Raw genomic sequence first — 14,610 nt, 5'->3', positions numbered from 1 at the left:
TGCAACTCATATTAATGAGTTTCTTGCATATATCATGATTTATTTTTTTCAAATAATGAAATATTTTTTTCTCTTTTGTAGGGAATTTGCCTCATTGACATTCCATATCAGAATCTTGTAATTCATCTATTTGTTATTAAGAGGAAGTTCCAAGCACCAAGCACTCCAGCTATGGCTCTCATCTCCAGAGCCTGTCCTTGATCAGCATGAGACTTCTTTTTATCTTTCAGAGCCAATTCTTGTGATAATTAATCTTTGTGGTTTGAAAAATGGTGTAATTCCACCCCATATCTTTCCAAAAAGTCTTGTGCTTTAGAGATTGAATTTAGTCTAAAACGTTGATTTCTAAACGTAAAGATAACCTGTTCCAGTTTTTCCCAATGGGAGGGAACATTATTTTGCTTTAAAATATCTGTCAGGAAGGAATATTTTTTGCATTTCTTTAATATTATAATTGGGATTTCTCTAAATATTTGCTTCCTTCCCAAAGGTATTAAATCTCTAATAATGCTTCTGAATTACTTGCTCTTTAATAAATTTTCTTACAAATTGGATCATGATATCTTTTGACAATTGTCTTCTGATTGCATATGCTGAGTTTATTCTAAACTGAAACATAGTATTTTTTTGTATGGGGCCGTAAAAAACAGTTTGGAGTCTGGGAGTGGCTTAGACTTGCTGAATTATATATAACAGTTGGTTTGGCCTCTAATGGGAGCCTCTACAAGATATTAGCCTCTGTATCTCTCTGCTCTGTAATAACTTGCTTCTATGAATATTGCTTCTGTGTTCCTGATATTGTATGCTGTATTTTCCTGTTTGGTATTGTATATAAAGAAGTTTCTTACGTAATTTGAATCCTGCTGAAGTTCATTTAATTGTGTCTGATTGTGCAACAAACCCTGACAAGAAGCATAGTTGTTAAGTGAGTCTGGCTTCTCCTTTGACTTTGTTTGTCAGAAGGTCACAAAAGGTGATCACATGATCTGGAGACACTGTAACCATCATAAATATGAACCAGTTGCCAAGCAACTGAATTTTGATCACGTGATCATGGGGTGCTGCAATAGTCATAGGTGTAAAAACCGGTCATAAGTCACTTTTTTCAGTGCTGTTGTAACTTTGTAAATGAACTGTTGTAAGCCGACAACTTATATGCAAATCCCCTCTTACAGCCAATTGCGAGCAGCAGAAAAAAGGAAAAAGATACACAGTTCTTTTTTCAAAGTCAGAAGGAGAATTCCAAAAGCAAACCAAGGAGAGTAATGTTCAATAATTTTCTCAGTAATCTAAGATAATTTATTGTTTATCTCTTTTCCATATGGGGAAATAAACTATTTCATCCCACTCTTCCAACACTCATGTGGAGGAATAGTATTGAGTTTCCAGCACACAGTCAGCAATTTACACACTGAAAAAAAAATCTATACAAAGCAGTTAAAATCATATGTGTCCTTTGAAAAGAAAGGCTAGAAGGACAGGGTGTGACCCTCCTCCTTCCGCTGAACTTACCAGGGAGATGAAATCTACTGAATCTCTCCCTCCTCCCACCAAGCACAACTATCCACGGAATTTCAGAGTAATTTCATGTTGTTCCTTTTCCAATCCAGGAGCAAACTGGCTACACAGACTAACTTCTGGCAAACAAACCAGCCAGTTGTCTAGCAGAACAAAGAAATTCTCAGCTAGTTCAGGATGCCATTTCTGGGTGGAGTCAACAGAGTTCATTTCATTTAAAGATTTCTTGCACATCTCCCTGAAGAAGGCTGTCGATTCAAATGAATCCCTTTTGTACCTTCTTGATCTAAGAACACAGGTCTCCCATTGACTCTACAAATGCCATGAGCAAAGGCTCACACAGAAATGGGTGTTTTAATAACCAGAAACAGAATTCACTTTAGAAGCATTTATCAAATGAACAATTTTAGCCAGCAATTTTAAAACCTTTTCTAAAAATTAAGACTTACTTCATTTATTTTTTCAAATTCTCCAAAATATTCTTCAGGCTGTTCACATTTTTTCTTCCAGCCTTCTTCATCATGCCTAGAAGTATGAGAGGATAAAATTATTGGAAATAACTATTTCGATAGAAATATAATCTATTTTTTAATTAATTAAATATTTAAACAAATTAACCAGCTGACAATCTGTTGACTTGCCCCTTCTGCTAAACAGTCAGCATTTACAATTAGGTCAAATTCATAGCATCCAGTTTCTTTTCCATCTGAACAAGAGCTAGATCGGGGTGAAATGTAAAATTTGTTACTACCTGTTCTGTGGGCATGGCTTAGGGGGGTAATGTGACTGGGTGGGCATGGCCAACTTTTTTTTTTTTACTTTTAAAAGCATTTTTTCTACAACCTCTTTGGGAGTGAAGTCATTGTGGCCAATGTCTGCCCTGAGCTACCCGCTGGGCAGCCAGAGGGGAAACCAGATGCAAACCGTGAGGCCCCCCTTGTTTGCCAAAGCCGCCGGACAGATTCCCCTGCCCCCAGATCATCCCAAAGACAATCGTTCCTCAGGCTGTGCCCCGACCCTCCCTGCACAGCATGTGAGGGGCCTCTTCGGGGAAAGCGAGTAGCAGTGCCACCTTAAATACTGGTAGGCTGAGGTAGAATTCTTTTTTTCTTGTTTTCGTCCCCCCAAATTAAGGTGTGCCTTATACTCCAGTGCGTCTTATACTCCGAAAAATACAGTATATATATTGTGGTAGCTGTAGCCTATTTCGTTAATTAATATAGATACTAAGTTATTAACTACTCAGTTAGACAGGAAAGGTATGTTGCAGACCCCATCATTGAAATAATTCTGACAGGTGGAAGAGAGTCTTCTCTGTTGCTCCCGCCCTCAGGAACATTATTCCCCAGGAGGTGAAGCAGACCCCACACTTTTGGCTTTCCAGAAAGGAGTGAAAATATGGCTCTATGGCTTGGGAAGCCCAGAACCATGGGGTGGATTAGGTCCCTGTGAAAGCCCTCTCATCACCTTTTTATTTTTAATAGTGTTTTTAATCATCCTTGCCTTTTAATTTTTTTTAACTATATATTGTTTTTATATTTTAATATAATTTTATTGTACACTACCAAGGGTCCCCCTATGAAGGAGATAGGTGGTTCCAAAATGTGAGATAGATGGTAGACAGACAGACAGATGTTAGACATGTCTAGGGAGATTTTCAATCATCCTGCTCATGGTTCAGTGGTGACATCTGAACTGGTTTACTACCTAATGCGAGGTGCACGCGTGCAGTGCACAGCAAAAGGAGGTATGCTGTAAGAAGAACAGCACGTACGTGTGTGTGTGTGTGTGATCAGCTCTAATACACAATCTTTTTACTTTTAAAAGCATTTTTTTTACAACTTCTTTGGCCAAAGATGATGCAGAAAAATTGCTTTTAAAATAAAAGAGATTCTGATGATCGTGTGGCTCAGCTGTGATCGTCAGAGCCTTTTTTTTAACCTTTTAAAAGCATTTTTTACAATCTGTTTGGCTGAATAGATTGGGAAAAGCTTTTAAAAGTAAAAAAAGAGGCTCTAATGATCGCGTGGTTCAGCTGGGCATGGAAGTGAGGGAGGGATTTTTGCTACCAGTTCTCCAAACCACCCACTGCCATCACTACCAGATCGGCCGATCCGGTCTGAACTGGGAGCATTTCACCCCTGTCATGGTTACCCCAAATGTGCTTTTCAAAACGTAACTTTTTTCTTGAAAACGTTCCACTTCTCATCCAAGAACCTTTCCACCATTGTCAAAACTGAAGAAGCTTCTTGGATGAGAAGCAAAACATTTTCAAGAAAAAACAAAGAAAGTCCAGTTGCCTTTTGAAAAGCACTTTTGAGACTATTGCCTAGACACTTACAGATGCAGTTCATCCTTAATGAATTTAATTTTTTTAAAGGAAATGTAATTCCTTTTACCAGAGGAAGATTAAGGGAAGACAACATTTCTTCCAAAAGTTATTGCTAAGAAAATAATTTATTCCCTTCTTTTTTCCCTGAGAAATAGATAAACTTTCACACAGGCTCAGCATGCAACATTGGGGTCTGAAGAGAACCACTTGGGACTTTTAGAGAAAAGAGGGATGTCAAGATTGAACCACTTTGCTTCTTTCAAACCTAATGTTTTTCAACTTGCTGATGAACTGGGGGGAGGGAAATGGAATGTGGAGAATGTATGCAGAGAGCATGAAGCCAACAAGGTCACTGCTGCAAGTGCTTGAGAAAGAGATAGACTGTTCTCATAACAAACAACCATCTCATAATTGGACAATATGATCAACCGGGGTGGGGGAGGAGAGAGAAGGAAAAAGTGCTTTTTAACTTCCAGGGAAGAAAAAGATTTTACTCCATGAAGATAAGCTGAAAGAAGTGACTTAAATTTAACTGGAATCAGGATGCATTTTTCTCTGCTTGATGTGTGCAACTGAAAGGTTTAACCCAAAATTTGAAAATGTATTTTTTTTACATATATATAATGCTTAAGTAACACTTAAAAAAGCAAAAGCTATTGAAAATGTATTTGAGAGTATCTGTATTAAGAGAAAGTTAAAGAAAATGATGTACCAATTTAAAGAAAAACTCTATATTATTTTTAATACACTTTATTAAACTTTTATTACATTAAAAACATAAAAAATTATATCACTCAACAGCAGCTATTTGTGGTGTTTTTCTTGTGACAATAATTTGTGCATTATTTACAAAAATTAAATTGTGCTGTTTACATTCTTATTTTATCTATTACTTATACTTAATAATTAACTATCTTTAATCTATCTCCACTCTATCCAGTTATACTACTGTTCCCACACATTGTAAAATATCAATGCCTCTTTATCTTTTAAACTCAACGTTAATTTGTCCATTTCTGCGCGATTCATGACCTTTTGTATGACAAGTTTCTCTGCAGGTGTGCATGGCTGTTTCCAGCATTGAACGAAGGCCATCCTGGCAGCAGTTAATATGTGTAGTACTAGATATTTTGTGCTCTTCACATTTTTTTTTTATAACATCCACAGTAGGAAGAGTTCCGGTTCTAAATCTAATTGTTTGTTAGTAATTTCCTGTAGCGAATCTTTAATTTTAAGCCAATATTTTCGAGCCACAGGGCAGGACCACCACATATGGTAGTATGTTCCCTCTTTCTTTTCACATTTCCAACATATGGGGCTCATTTTAGGGTATATTTTTGCTAATCTTTAAGGGGGTAAGTGCCAACTGTAGAACATTTTATATGCATTTTCTTTATATGCTGCTCATTTTGTTAGTTTATGGTTTCTATTCCATATGTTCTCCCAATCTGATAGATTTATGTTGTGTCCAATATTTTGGCCCCATGCAATCATGCATCCTTTCATTACTTCTTCCTCCCGTTCTACTTCCAGAAGGTATTTGTAAATTTTAGTAATATTTTTTTGTCTGATCCTAATAAAATTTTGTCTAATTGTTGTGGTTTAAGATATATTCCATAATCTTTTGTATTTTGTTTATATCGGTTTTGTAATTGGAGATAAACCCACCAGTCCACTTGTAGCCCTTGTTCTTGGAGATTTTGTATTGTTTTTAACTTTCCATGGATATCTAATAGGTCTTTATATTTTAACATTTTATTTAAGTCTAAATTGTTTGGGTGGATCATCGCTTCCATTGTTGATAGCCAAGTTGGGATTTTTATGTAATGTTTCTTTTTAACTTTAATCCAATTATTTATTAGCCAATCTCTAATCAAATGTCTATGGAAGTATTGTTGTTTTGTAGGTCCTGTTTCCCACAGAAAGGCATGCCATCCTCTCTGCAGGTCGTGACCTTCTATAGCTAATGTTCTTTTATTCTTTAAATTAATCCAGTCCTTTAACCAAACTAATATTGCTGCACTATAATATAATTCCCAGTTTGGCAATCCAAATCTTCCTCTGCTCTTCATATCTTGTAATAATTTCATTTTTATTCTGGGTTGTTTCCCCTGCCAAATAAATTTTGCTATTGTTTTATTAAGTTCATTAAAAAAGGTCTTTTCTAATTTAACTGGGATGGTCTGGACAAGTATAGAGATTTTGGTAATATAGACATTTTTATGGCTGCTATTCTTCCTAAAAGTGATAGTTGCATCTTATTCCATAATTCTAAATCTTTTTTTGTTTGTTGTAATAGTTTGTTATAATTATTCTCATCGATTTGCAGTGCACTGTCAACCATATACCTAAATATTTGCTCTTTCTTGTTGGAGTCTCAAGTGTTCTTTCCAATTCTGTTATTTGTAGTTCTGTTAAATTTTTCGCTAGAAGTTTCGTTTTCTGTCTATTGATTTTCAGTCCTGCTAGAGCTCCATATCTTTCTAAAGGTAAAGGTTCCCCTCGCACATATGTGCTAGTCGTTGCCGACTCTAGGGGATGGTGCTCATCTCCGTTTCAAAGCCGAAGAGCCAGCGCTGTCCAAAGACATCTTCGTGGTCATGTGGCCGGTATGACTAAACACCAAAGGCGCACGTAACGCTATTACCTACCCACCAAAGGTGGTCCCTATTTTTTCTACTTGCATTTTTACGTGCTTTCGAAACTGCTAAGTTGGCAGAAGCTGGGACAAGTAACGGGAGCTCACCCCGTTATACGGCAGCACTAGGGATTCGAACCACTGAGCTGCTGACCTTTTGATCGACAAATTCAACGTCCTAGTCCCTGAGCCACCACGTCCCCATATCTTTCTAGTTCCTTAATTAATGTTTGTCCTTTCTCTATTGGTTCTTCGATAATAAAAGCCAAATCGTCTGCAAATGCTTGCAATTTATATTTCTCATTTCTGGTTTTCAATCCTTTTATTTCTGAATTTTGTTTGATTTATTCTAATAATACTTCTAGTGACAGTATGAAGAGCAGAGGAGATAGAGGACAACCTTGTCGAACTTTTTTCTCTATATTTAAAGTTTGGGTGTTTTCTCTATTAATTATAATTTTTGCTTTTTGTATCAAGTATATTGCCATCATAATATTCTCAAATTTAGTGCCAAAATTCTGTATATTAAAGAAAAAAATAATTATTCTATAAGGGTACCCTGTTTCCCTCAAAATAAGACATCCCCTGATAATAAGCCCAATTGGGCTTTTGAGCGCATGGCAATATTTCAGGGTTCAAAAAAATATAAGATCTGATTTTTGGGGAAACACGGTAGTTTGGAGGGAGGGAGCTAAATGCAATATTGAAGTTAATAATACAAGTTAAAGCTTGTATGTTAAAGTCAAAGAATAAGATGTATTAGAAAGTTTTGATTTTTTTTAAAAAAGTGCTTTTTGGTTTTTAAAAAGTTTAGTACTTTGATGGAAAAAGGAGGGTGAAAGAAAAAAAAGCCCCCCCCCTTTTTAGGCCAAAGAATTTGAAACTACAATAAATTTTGTAAAATGGTGACAGTTCACAAATATTACTAGGTGCAAATTGTCAGCCTCCGCTTTAATTAAGTGTATTTCTCCTACTAAACTGTTTTACCGTTTTATTACCTTGTTAAAAGTTTGCTCTACTGAGTGTCTTACATGATTAATGGAGGAGGGGGGAGGTTTTTACTGTTCCCAGCGTTCGGCTGACATTGCATGGGGGGGGGGAGTTAGCCTTTTGAACAGACGTTTGAACTGTTTTGGCGCGTGAATGTAACGGCAGCTGCTGGCTTCACATTCCATCCTGAAGATTGACAGAGGGAGAATATCGGAAGTGAAACTACACGTGGCCAAGGAGGAAGACAAAATTGGATAATTACTGTATGACCTCTAGTAAGGGGAGGGTTCAGGAGAGGATATTACTCTGTGGTTTTGATTTACTTTGCTTGAATCGTTATCAGACTTGCTTAGTAAAAATTACCAATTTCTTCAAAATGATGGAGTTGGGTCTTTATTTCCTTAAGTACTGATCTGAGGTGAGTTGACATTAAGCCAGAACTCATCAAAAAATCAGTCATCCCAGATCACAACCGAGGGGACTGAAAACTTTTTTTTTCCCCTTAACGATGTCGGAGCATGAATGCGAAGCTGATGATGAGCAGCTGGCAGACATCTCATCCCAGGACTATCTCAGAGGAGTTGATAAAGAATCTTTTCTAGACGTAAGCAGAAAAAAACCCTCTCTGCTTGGCAACATGAACAGCTAATTAAGGATGAATTACAAATCGCAGAAGCCGTCAGACTGTATCGTGAGGTGATAGAGCGACAGAGATCGTGAAAGGTATGAGGTCCCCACACAAAAGCCCTGGAGGGAGGGGGAAGAAGTGGAAACAGAAATTTCGATGGCCACCGAGGGAGCAGCATACAGCAGAGATATTCTGGAGGAACGAGAGCCTGAGCGGCGTTCTCCAGGGGCTGCAGATTTTGATAGAGGCCAGGGGACTCCTGCTGCACAAATATTACCTCGCAGAAGGAAAAAACCTAAAATTCCCCCAATTCCCGGGAAATTTGATGGAGACCCTAAGGAATTAGGTTTATTCCAGGCTATGGTGGACAGCCACATGCAAGAATGGGGTGAAGATTATTTGTCAGAAGCCTCTAAAGTGAGAAGCGTGACCCAAGTCTTGACTGGAAGGGCGGCTTCCTGGTACGTGTCCTTGTACCAAGAGAATTCCCCTCTCTTGAGGAACTACCACCACTTTATGGCAGCCTGAGAATGAGGTTTGAGGACCCCTTGGCAGAGCAGAAAGCCAAGATTCGCATGAGGTCCATCAGACAAGGGAGGAGACCAGTAGCTGATTACAACCGAGTTCAGCGATCTGGTACCTCTCATGAGAGGGTGGTAGGAAGTGGCTCTTTTGGACTTATACAAAGGCGGCCTAAACGGGGATTTATATAAGTTGTGTAGAGCCCGAGCATCCCCGACTACCCTGCATGGCTGGTACACCCTGGCAGCAGAAATGGAGATTGACCTGGCCAAGGACCGCCTGCGAAGTGATCGGGTTTGTTGGCAAACCCCAACTCAGTTCCAGAGGGAACCGGCCAAAGATTCTTTGCAGCAGAGGGTGGGAAGAAGAAACCCACGGGCTGTTTCAGATGTGGAAAGGAAGGCCACTGAGCAGCTGATTATCGTGCAAAACTGCCACCAAAGACGACCCCTAGTGGCAAAAAAGCAACGGCCTCGGGTTTCAGCCCCAGTCATGTTCTGGGAAAAGAAAGATGGCACCTTTCGCTTGATAGTTGATTATAGAAACCTGAACTGTGTGTGCGTGGAAAATGTATACCCCATGCCTCTTATGAAAGACATGCTCGCCCACTTGGCCAAAGGAAAGTTCTTTACCAAACTGGACTTACGGGAAGCTTATTATAGAGTGCGCATAAAAGAAGGGGATGAATGGAAAACGGCGTTCAATTGTCCCCTTGGTTGCTTTCAATTCCGAGTCCTACCATTTGGGTTACAAGGGGCCCCAGCAGTTTTCATGCAGCTAATAAATGAAGTTCTCCATGAACATTTGTTTAAAGGGGTTCTTGTTTATCTTGATGAACATGAGGAAGACAACATTGGATAATTACTGTATGACCTCTAATAGGGGGAGGGTTCAGGAGAGGATATTATTCTGTGGTTTTGATTTACTTCCAGTTCTGGCTTTGCTTGAATCGTTATCAGACTTGCTTAGTAAAAATTACCAATTTCTTCAAAATGATGGAGTTGGGTCTTTATTTTCTTAAGTACTGATCTGAGGCGAGTTGACACAAATAGAAATACACATTATTTCTATAGCAAGGAAGATAAAGCAGGAATGGTTAAATAGATTACTTTATTTAAACAGGAAAATATGTTTTTATTTGGCTATCATTCTAGAATTTGTGCTTGTGAAAAAAAAATAAAACTTTGATCTTGGTTTTGTGGATTAGAAAGATTTGGTGTTATAGAAATGGCTAGTTATATATTAATGTGTAAAAGCAAAAAGTTGATGCTGGAGTGTGTTTATCTCGTACTGTGTTAGGAAGAGTTGGAAGTCAATGTCTACTTTTCTTTCTTTTTCTCTTCCTTGTATTTCACACCCCCTTTTCCCTCTTCCCTCCCTTAATTTCTTATTTTCTTTTCTTGTATGTTATTTAATAAAAATAAAAATGAGAAAGAGATGGACCGTTCTCGTAACAAAAGACCGCCTCATAATTGGACAATATGACCAACTGGGGTGGGGAGAAGGAGAACGGATATTGGCTTACCTGAATGTCCATTTTCAAAGGGCTAAACACGTGTTTAGTGAAGAGCTTGGATGTGCTACCCCCTCATCACCCTATCGACTGTGCCGTAGAAATCCTACTGGGGGCTAAGCTTCCTAAGCCCAAGCTATATTCAATGATCCCCAAGGAGTTCAAAGAGCTCCAATCATTCATAGATAAGAATTTAAAGCATCGGTTCATATAACCAGCCAGACCCTGGATGGCCACCCCAATCCTTTTCAGAGAAAAGAAAGATGGTACCTTATGTCTATGCATGGACTACTGTAGCCTTAATGATATTTGCGTGGAAATGTTTACCCATTACCCCTCATGAAGGACAGCAAAGACATTTTGAATTCACACACACACTAGGTGAAAACCTAACAATGGCATGAAAAGACTTTCCACCTTTCGAAACAGAATGGGTGCAACACCCTAGAGCTTCCAAATTACTTAAGAAATTCCATAGACAATACCTGGACAAGCCTCACTGAACATCAAATAATGTACTTGTATCTCTCCCCCTCCCCCGCTTGTGTTTTCTTTGCAGGACTAATGTGTCTAAGAGGGGCAGAATGAATCTTCAGCTTGATTCCTTGCTGGCATCCTGCCATCAATCATTAGAGAGGGGAAGAGGAAATAGGCAATTGGCATGTGCAGGGTAGAGATAATTAAAAGGGGGGGAGACAGGTTTGACAGAAACCAGAGTTGTGAGAACCATCTTGTTCCAGTCTTCAAGGCCACAGAGCCTCAGAAAGGAATGCAAATTGTACCATGAGGTACCAAACATCTGAGCAATTCCCAGAACACCTACTTGGCACACTATTGGTTGAAGATGAACCGGTCAAGGCGGCCAGGGAAAAGGGGAAAATTTTTAACCTCTTACACAGGAACATTAGTTCTAGACTGCTTTTGCTGCAACCACTACTTTTTAGTAATAGAACCTATCAGTTCAACCAAATGGAGTTGATGGTCTTTCTTTCCTAGGGCCTAGCTGGGGTAAGCCTGACATTCTTATTTGATTACATTTAGTTTTTGTATATGCATGTTATATCAGTGACTTATAATAAAGTACAGGTAGTCCTTGACTTAGAACCATAACTGAGCCTAAATTTCTGTTGCTAAGCAAGACAGTTGTTAAGTGAATTTTGTCCCATTTTGTGACATTTCTTGCCACAGTTGTGAAGTGAATCACTGCAGTTAACTTAGTAACATTCTGAGTTTTCTTTATGCAGAAGAGGTTTTTCTGGAACCTTGACAAACATGGTTGTAGTGTGAATCTGGCTTCCCCTATTGACTTTGCTTGTCAGAAGTTTGCAGCTGGTGATCATGTGACCCCGGGACACTGCAACCGTCATAAATATGAGTCAGTTGCCATGAGTCAGTTGAATTTTAATCAAATGACTATGGAGATGCTGCAATGGTCATGTGAAAAACAGTTATGCATCGTTTTTTCAGTGCCTTTGTAACTTTAAATGGTTACTTTTTTTTTTGGTTACTAAACAAACTGTTGTAAGTCAAGCACTACCTATAACTAGGTAAAGGGCCGGAATAACTCAGGCTGTAAGGAGCCTGTTATTAGAACACAATAGCCTGCAATTACTGCAGGTTCAAGCCCGGCCCAAGGTTGACTCAGCCTTCCATCCTTTATAAGGTAGGTAAAATGAGGACCCAGATTGTTGGGGGGGAAATAAGTTGACTTTGTAAATATACAAATAGAATGAGACTATTGCCTTATACACTGTAAGCCGCCCTGAGTCTTCGGAAAAGGGCGGGATATAAATGTAAAAAAAAACAAAACCCCAAAAAAAAAAACTAATTTACTGATCTTTTTAAATCACACAAGCAAAGCATGTCTTCAGTGATTAATATCTGAAAACCAAAAGTCAAATCTGTAATATGCCAACATGAAGGTAACTCCACTTTAACGTAAAAGAAAATGAAGGTATACCTTGACTCTCTTTTTCTTTTTCTGCTTAGTGCTACTTTCTTTTCCAAAAATCTTTGTTCTTTAAGCACATCCTTAATGCTGGCACCACCAGTTTTTAGTTCAAAGCTTCTTCCTGAAAGGTCTTCCAAATTTTGAATGCTTTTACCTAAAATAATACCAGAACATGTCAAGCTGCTGTATCTCATATTTCCATGGTTTCAGAATAAAGGAGGCTTCTACTGGTTTGCCAAAAATGCATCCAGTAGTAGAGAGAAAGATTGGCATAAAGTAAAACTTAGTACCTTGGTGGCCAATTTTCAGAGATTTTGTTCTTTCTGCAGCCTTCTGTTTCCTCTTTTCTTCAAGTTTTTCTCTGTTAAGCTGTCTCCTCAGAAATCTCTCTTCTTTTTCTCTAGCCTGAAGATACAAATAGAGTGGGAAAGCGTGTGATCCAGAGTAAGCCATTTCAGTTCCCTTATTCAAATTTCCCTTTATTACCTAAGTTTATGAGCCCATGTGAAGCATCACTATTAACTGGATTCTGGTTTGTCAGAAAACAACACAGACCACGAATTTCCCTCCTGTAGCTCTCAAGATGTTGCCCAACTATAATTTCTGGCAGCCTCATTCAGTACAGACAGTGCTAAGGGAAGCTGGGAATTGTTCTTCTGCTATGTTTGAAGATCTGCAAGATCTAGTAGGATATACTATCTTTAATACTGCTAAGTATCTTGGAGTCAACTTATGTGATATATGTCTACAGCAGCCTGTTATTTAAGACTGCATTCCCTGGAGCATCTTTCCTATTTCCTGTGCACAGAACATGTTGAACCATATTATGGTTGAGTTGAATGAACAATGGGACACAGATGTTGGTTAAAAAAATAAAGTCCACAGTTGTGGACTTAACTTAGCATGCTTTCATGTGCCATCCAAAACCAGACAACAAATCAATCAATAGTACATTTTTTGTGCACGCCATAAGAACAGAATTTTACCTGTTCTGAGCCACTTTTGTTATTTAAAAAAAGTCAACAGTAAAAAAAAAGTCTCCTGTAACTGTGGTGCCCCATCGCTGGTAATTTTCAAGGAAATACTGGACATTCATTTGTCCAGGATGGAATAAAGACTCCTGCCTCGGGCAGGGGGTTAGACTAGAAGATCTCCAAGGTCCCTTCCAGCCGTATGATTCTATCTAGATGTAGTTCTATTTGGCTGGGAGACAATAATAAAACTGCTCTAATAATTTGATGAGTGATTTGTGCCAGAAACTAGATAGGGGAAGGGAAACCTTGCCAATTGGCTTGTATTTCCTAGCAACTCTTTCCTACCCTTTACCATACTATTAAGAATAATAGTATTCTTAATAGATTGCCTGCCAGGCTGGACTTTAGGAGTCTTGTTTCACAATGGATCAGATCCTTTCCTGTTAGATTAAGTCTAGAAGATGCTGCTGAAGGAATATTCTTCCAAAGTGAGGCTACTGATCCCTGAATTCCATCTATTTCCCATTGGTCTTCAACGTTCACAAAAAAAGTGCTTAAAGAGATTCATTTGGAGATTGAGAGTAGTTCACTTCTGAAACTGTTTAAATTCCACAACGGGCTAGAATAGATGACAAACTGAATCCAGCTAAGACAACGGTGCTACTGGGAGAATGAAATCCTCAATTTGGTGATTAGGTGCTGTCAATTTTTGGTAAGTTTGTTCTCATCCTAAAAGAACAGGTTTGCAGTCTTAGATTACTCTTGGATCCTCAGCCGACACTGAATTTAGAAAGGACATCTACACAGAGGATCAATTGTACTTGGTGCATCATCCAAATCTTCTCAATTAGTTGGATGTTGTGATGACTGTCCATAGCTGGACTACATCCCAACTACTACATTGTATTATATGTGGATGCAAAATCCCTCAAAGTTGCAGCAAAATTTAATACCTATACTCCTAATAAATTATTTATTCAGATTTGTTATAGCAAGTGATTGTCAATGGACTCATCAGTATAATAGCAAAACATCCATAAAAAAGAGAAAAACATAAAACTACACAGATACCCCAGATTAAAACAATCTTAAAACAAACACAAACACAAGATGGAAGAATCATGCATTTGCATGAGAGAAATCAATATACAGAAGATACAATACAATATACAGATAGATATCCATCTATACCACACTATGGATGAAATTAGTTAGGAAAAAATGAGGCAGATACAACCAGTAGTTATTCTGGTGAAAGATGGCAGAGATAGCAACAAGGCACTTAAACTCATGGAGACATCCTTAAATCTTTCTTTCAATTTAAGAGATAACAATAATGTTAGAGTAGCAGCAACACATAAAAAATTAGGAGAAAGGGATTCTGAAACCAGGCTTTTTTTTTCTTGCCTTAAATTTTGCAACCATGATATGTATCCAAGAGTTTCAAAGTTAATAAAGAAAATTTTGGCTACCTGGATTGCGTGCAGCAGATGTAACAATGCATGTGTACATTTATGGAGATTCTCAGTCATCCAGGTCATAAT

General features: G+C 38.3%; 1 protein-coding gene across 5 annotated transcripts in view; it reads right to left on the bottom strand.

Annotated features, from left to right (window-relative positions):
- Window positions 1-14,610, bottom strand: part of BOD1L1 (biorientation of chromosomes in cell division 1 like 1) — a 125,011-nt gene that overhangs the window by 95,336 nt on the left and 15,065 nt on the right. For all 5 annotated transcript variants that reach the window (XM_058192292.1, XM_058192290.1, XM_058192288.1 and 2 more), the window contains 3 exons: window positions 12,383-12,497; window positions 12,102-12,246; window positions 1,968-2,043 (listed from right to left, as the gene is read on the bottom strand). In XM_058192292.1, the coding sequence (XP_058048275.1) occupies window positions 1,968-2,043; window positions 12,102-12,246; window positions 12,383-12,497 (336 nt within the window). The remainder of the gene's footprint in view (window positions 1-1,967; window positions 2,044-12,101; window positions 12,247-12,382; window positions 12,498-14,610) is intronic.

Source organism: Ahaetulla prasina, chromosome 8 (assembly GCF_028640845.1).
Source record: "Ahaetulla prasina isolate Xishuangbanna chromosome 8, ASM2864084v1, whole genome shotgun sequence".
In the NCBI taxonomy this organism is placed as follows: Eukaryota; Metazoa; Chordata; class Lepidosauria; order Squamata; family Colubridae; genus Ahaetulla; species Ahaetulla prasina.
Note: the sequence above shows the minus strand (reverse complement) of the source record. Positions and strands in the feature narration are given on the sequence as shown.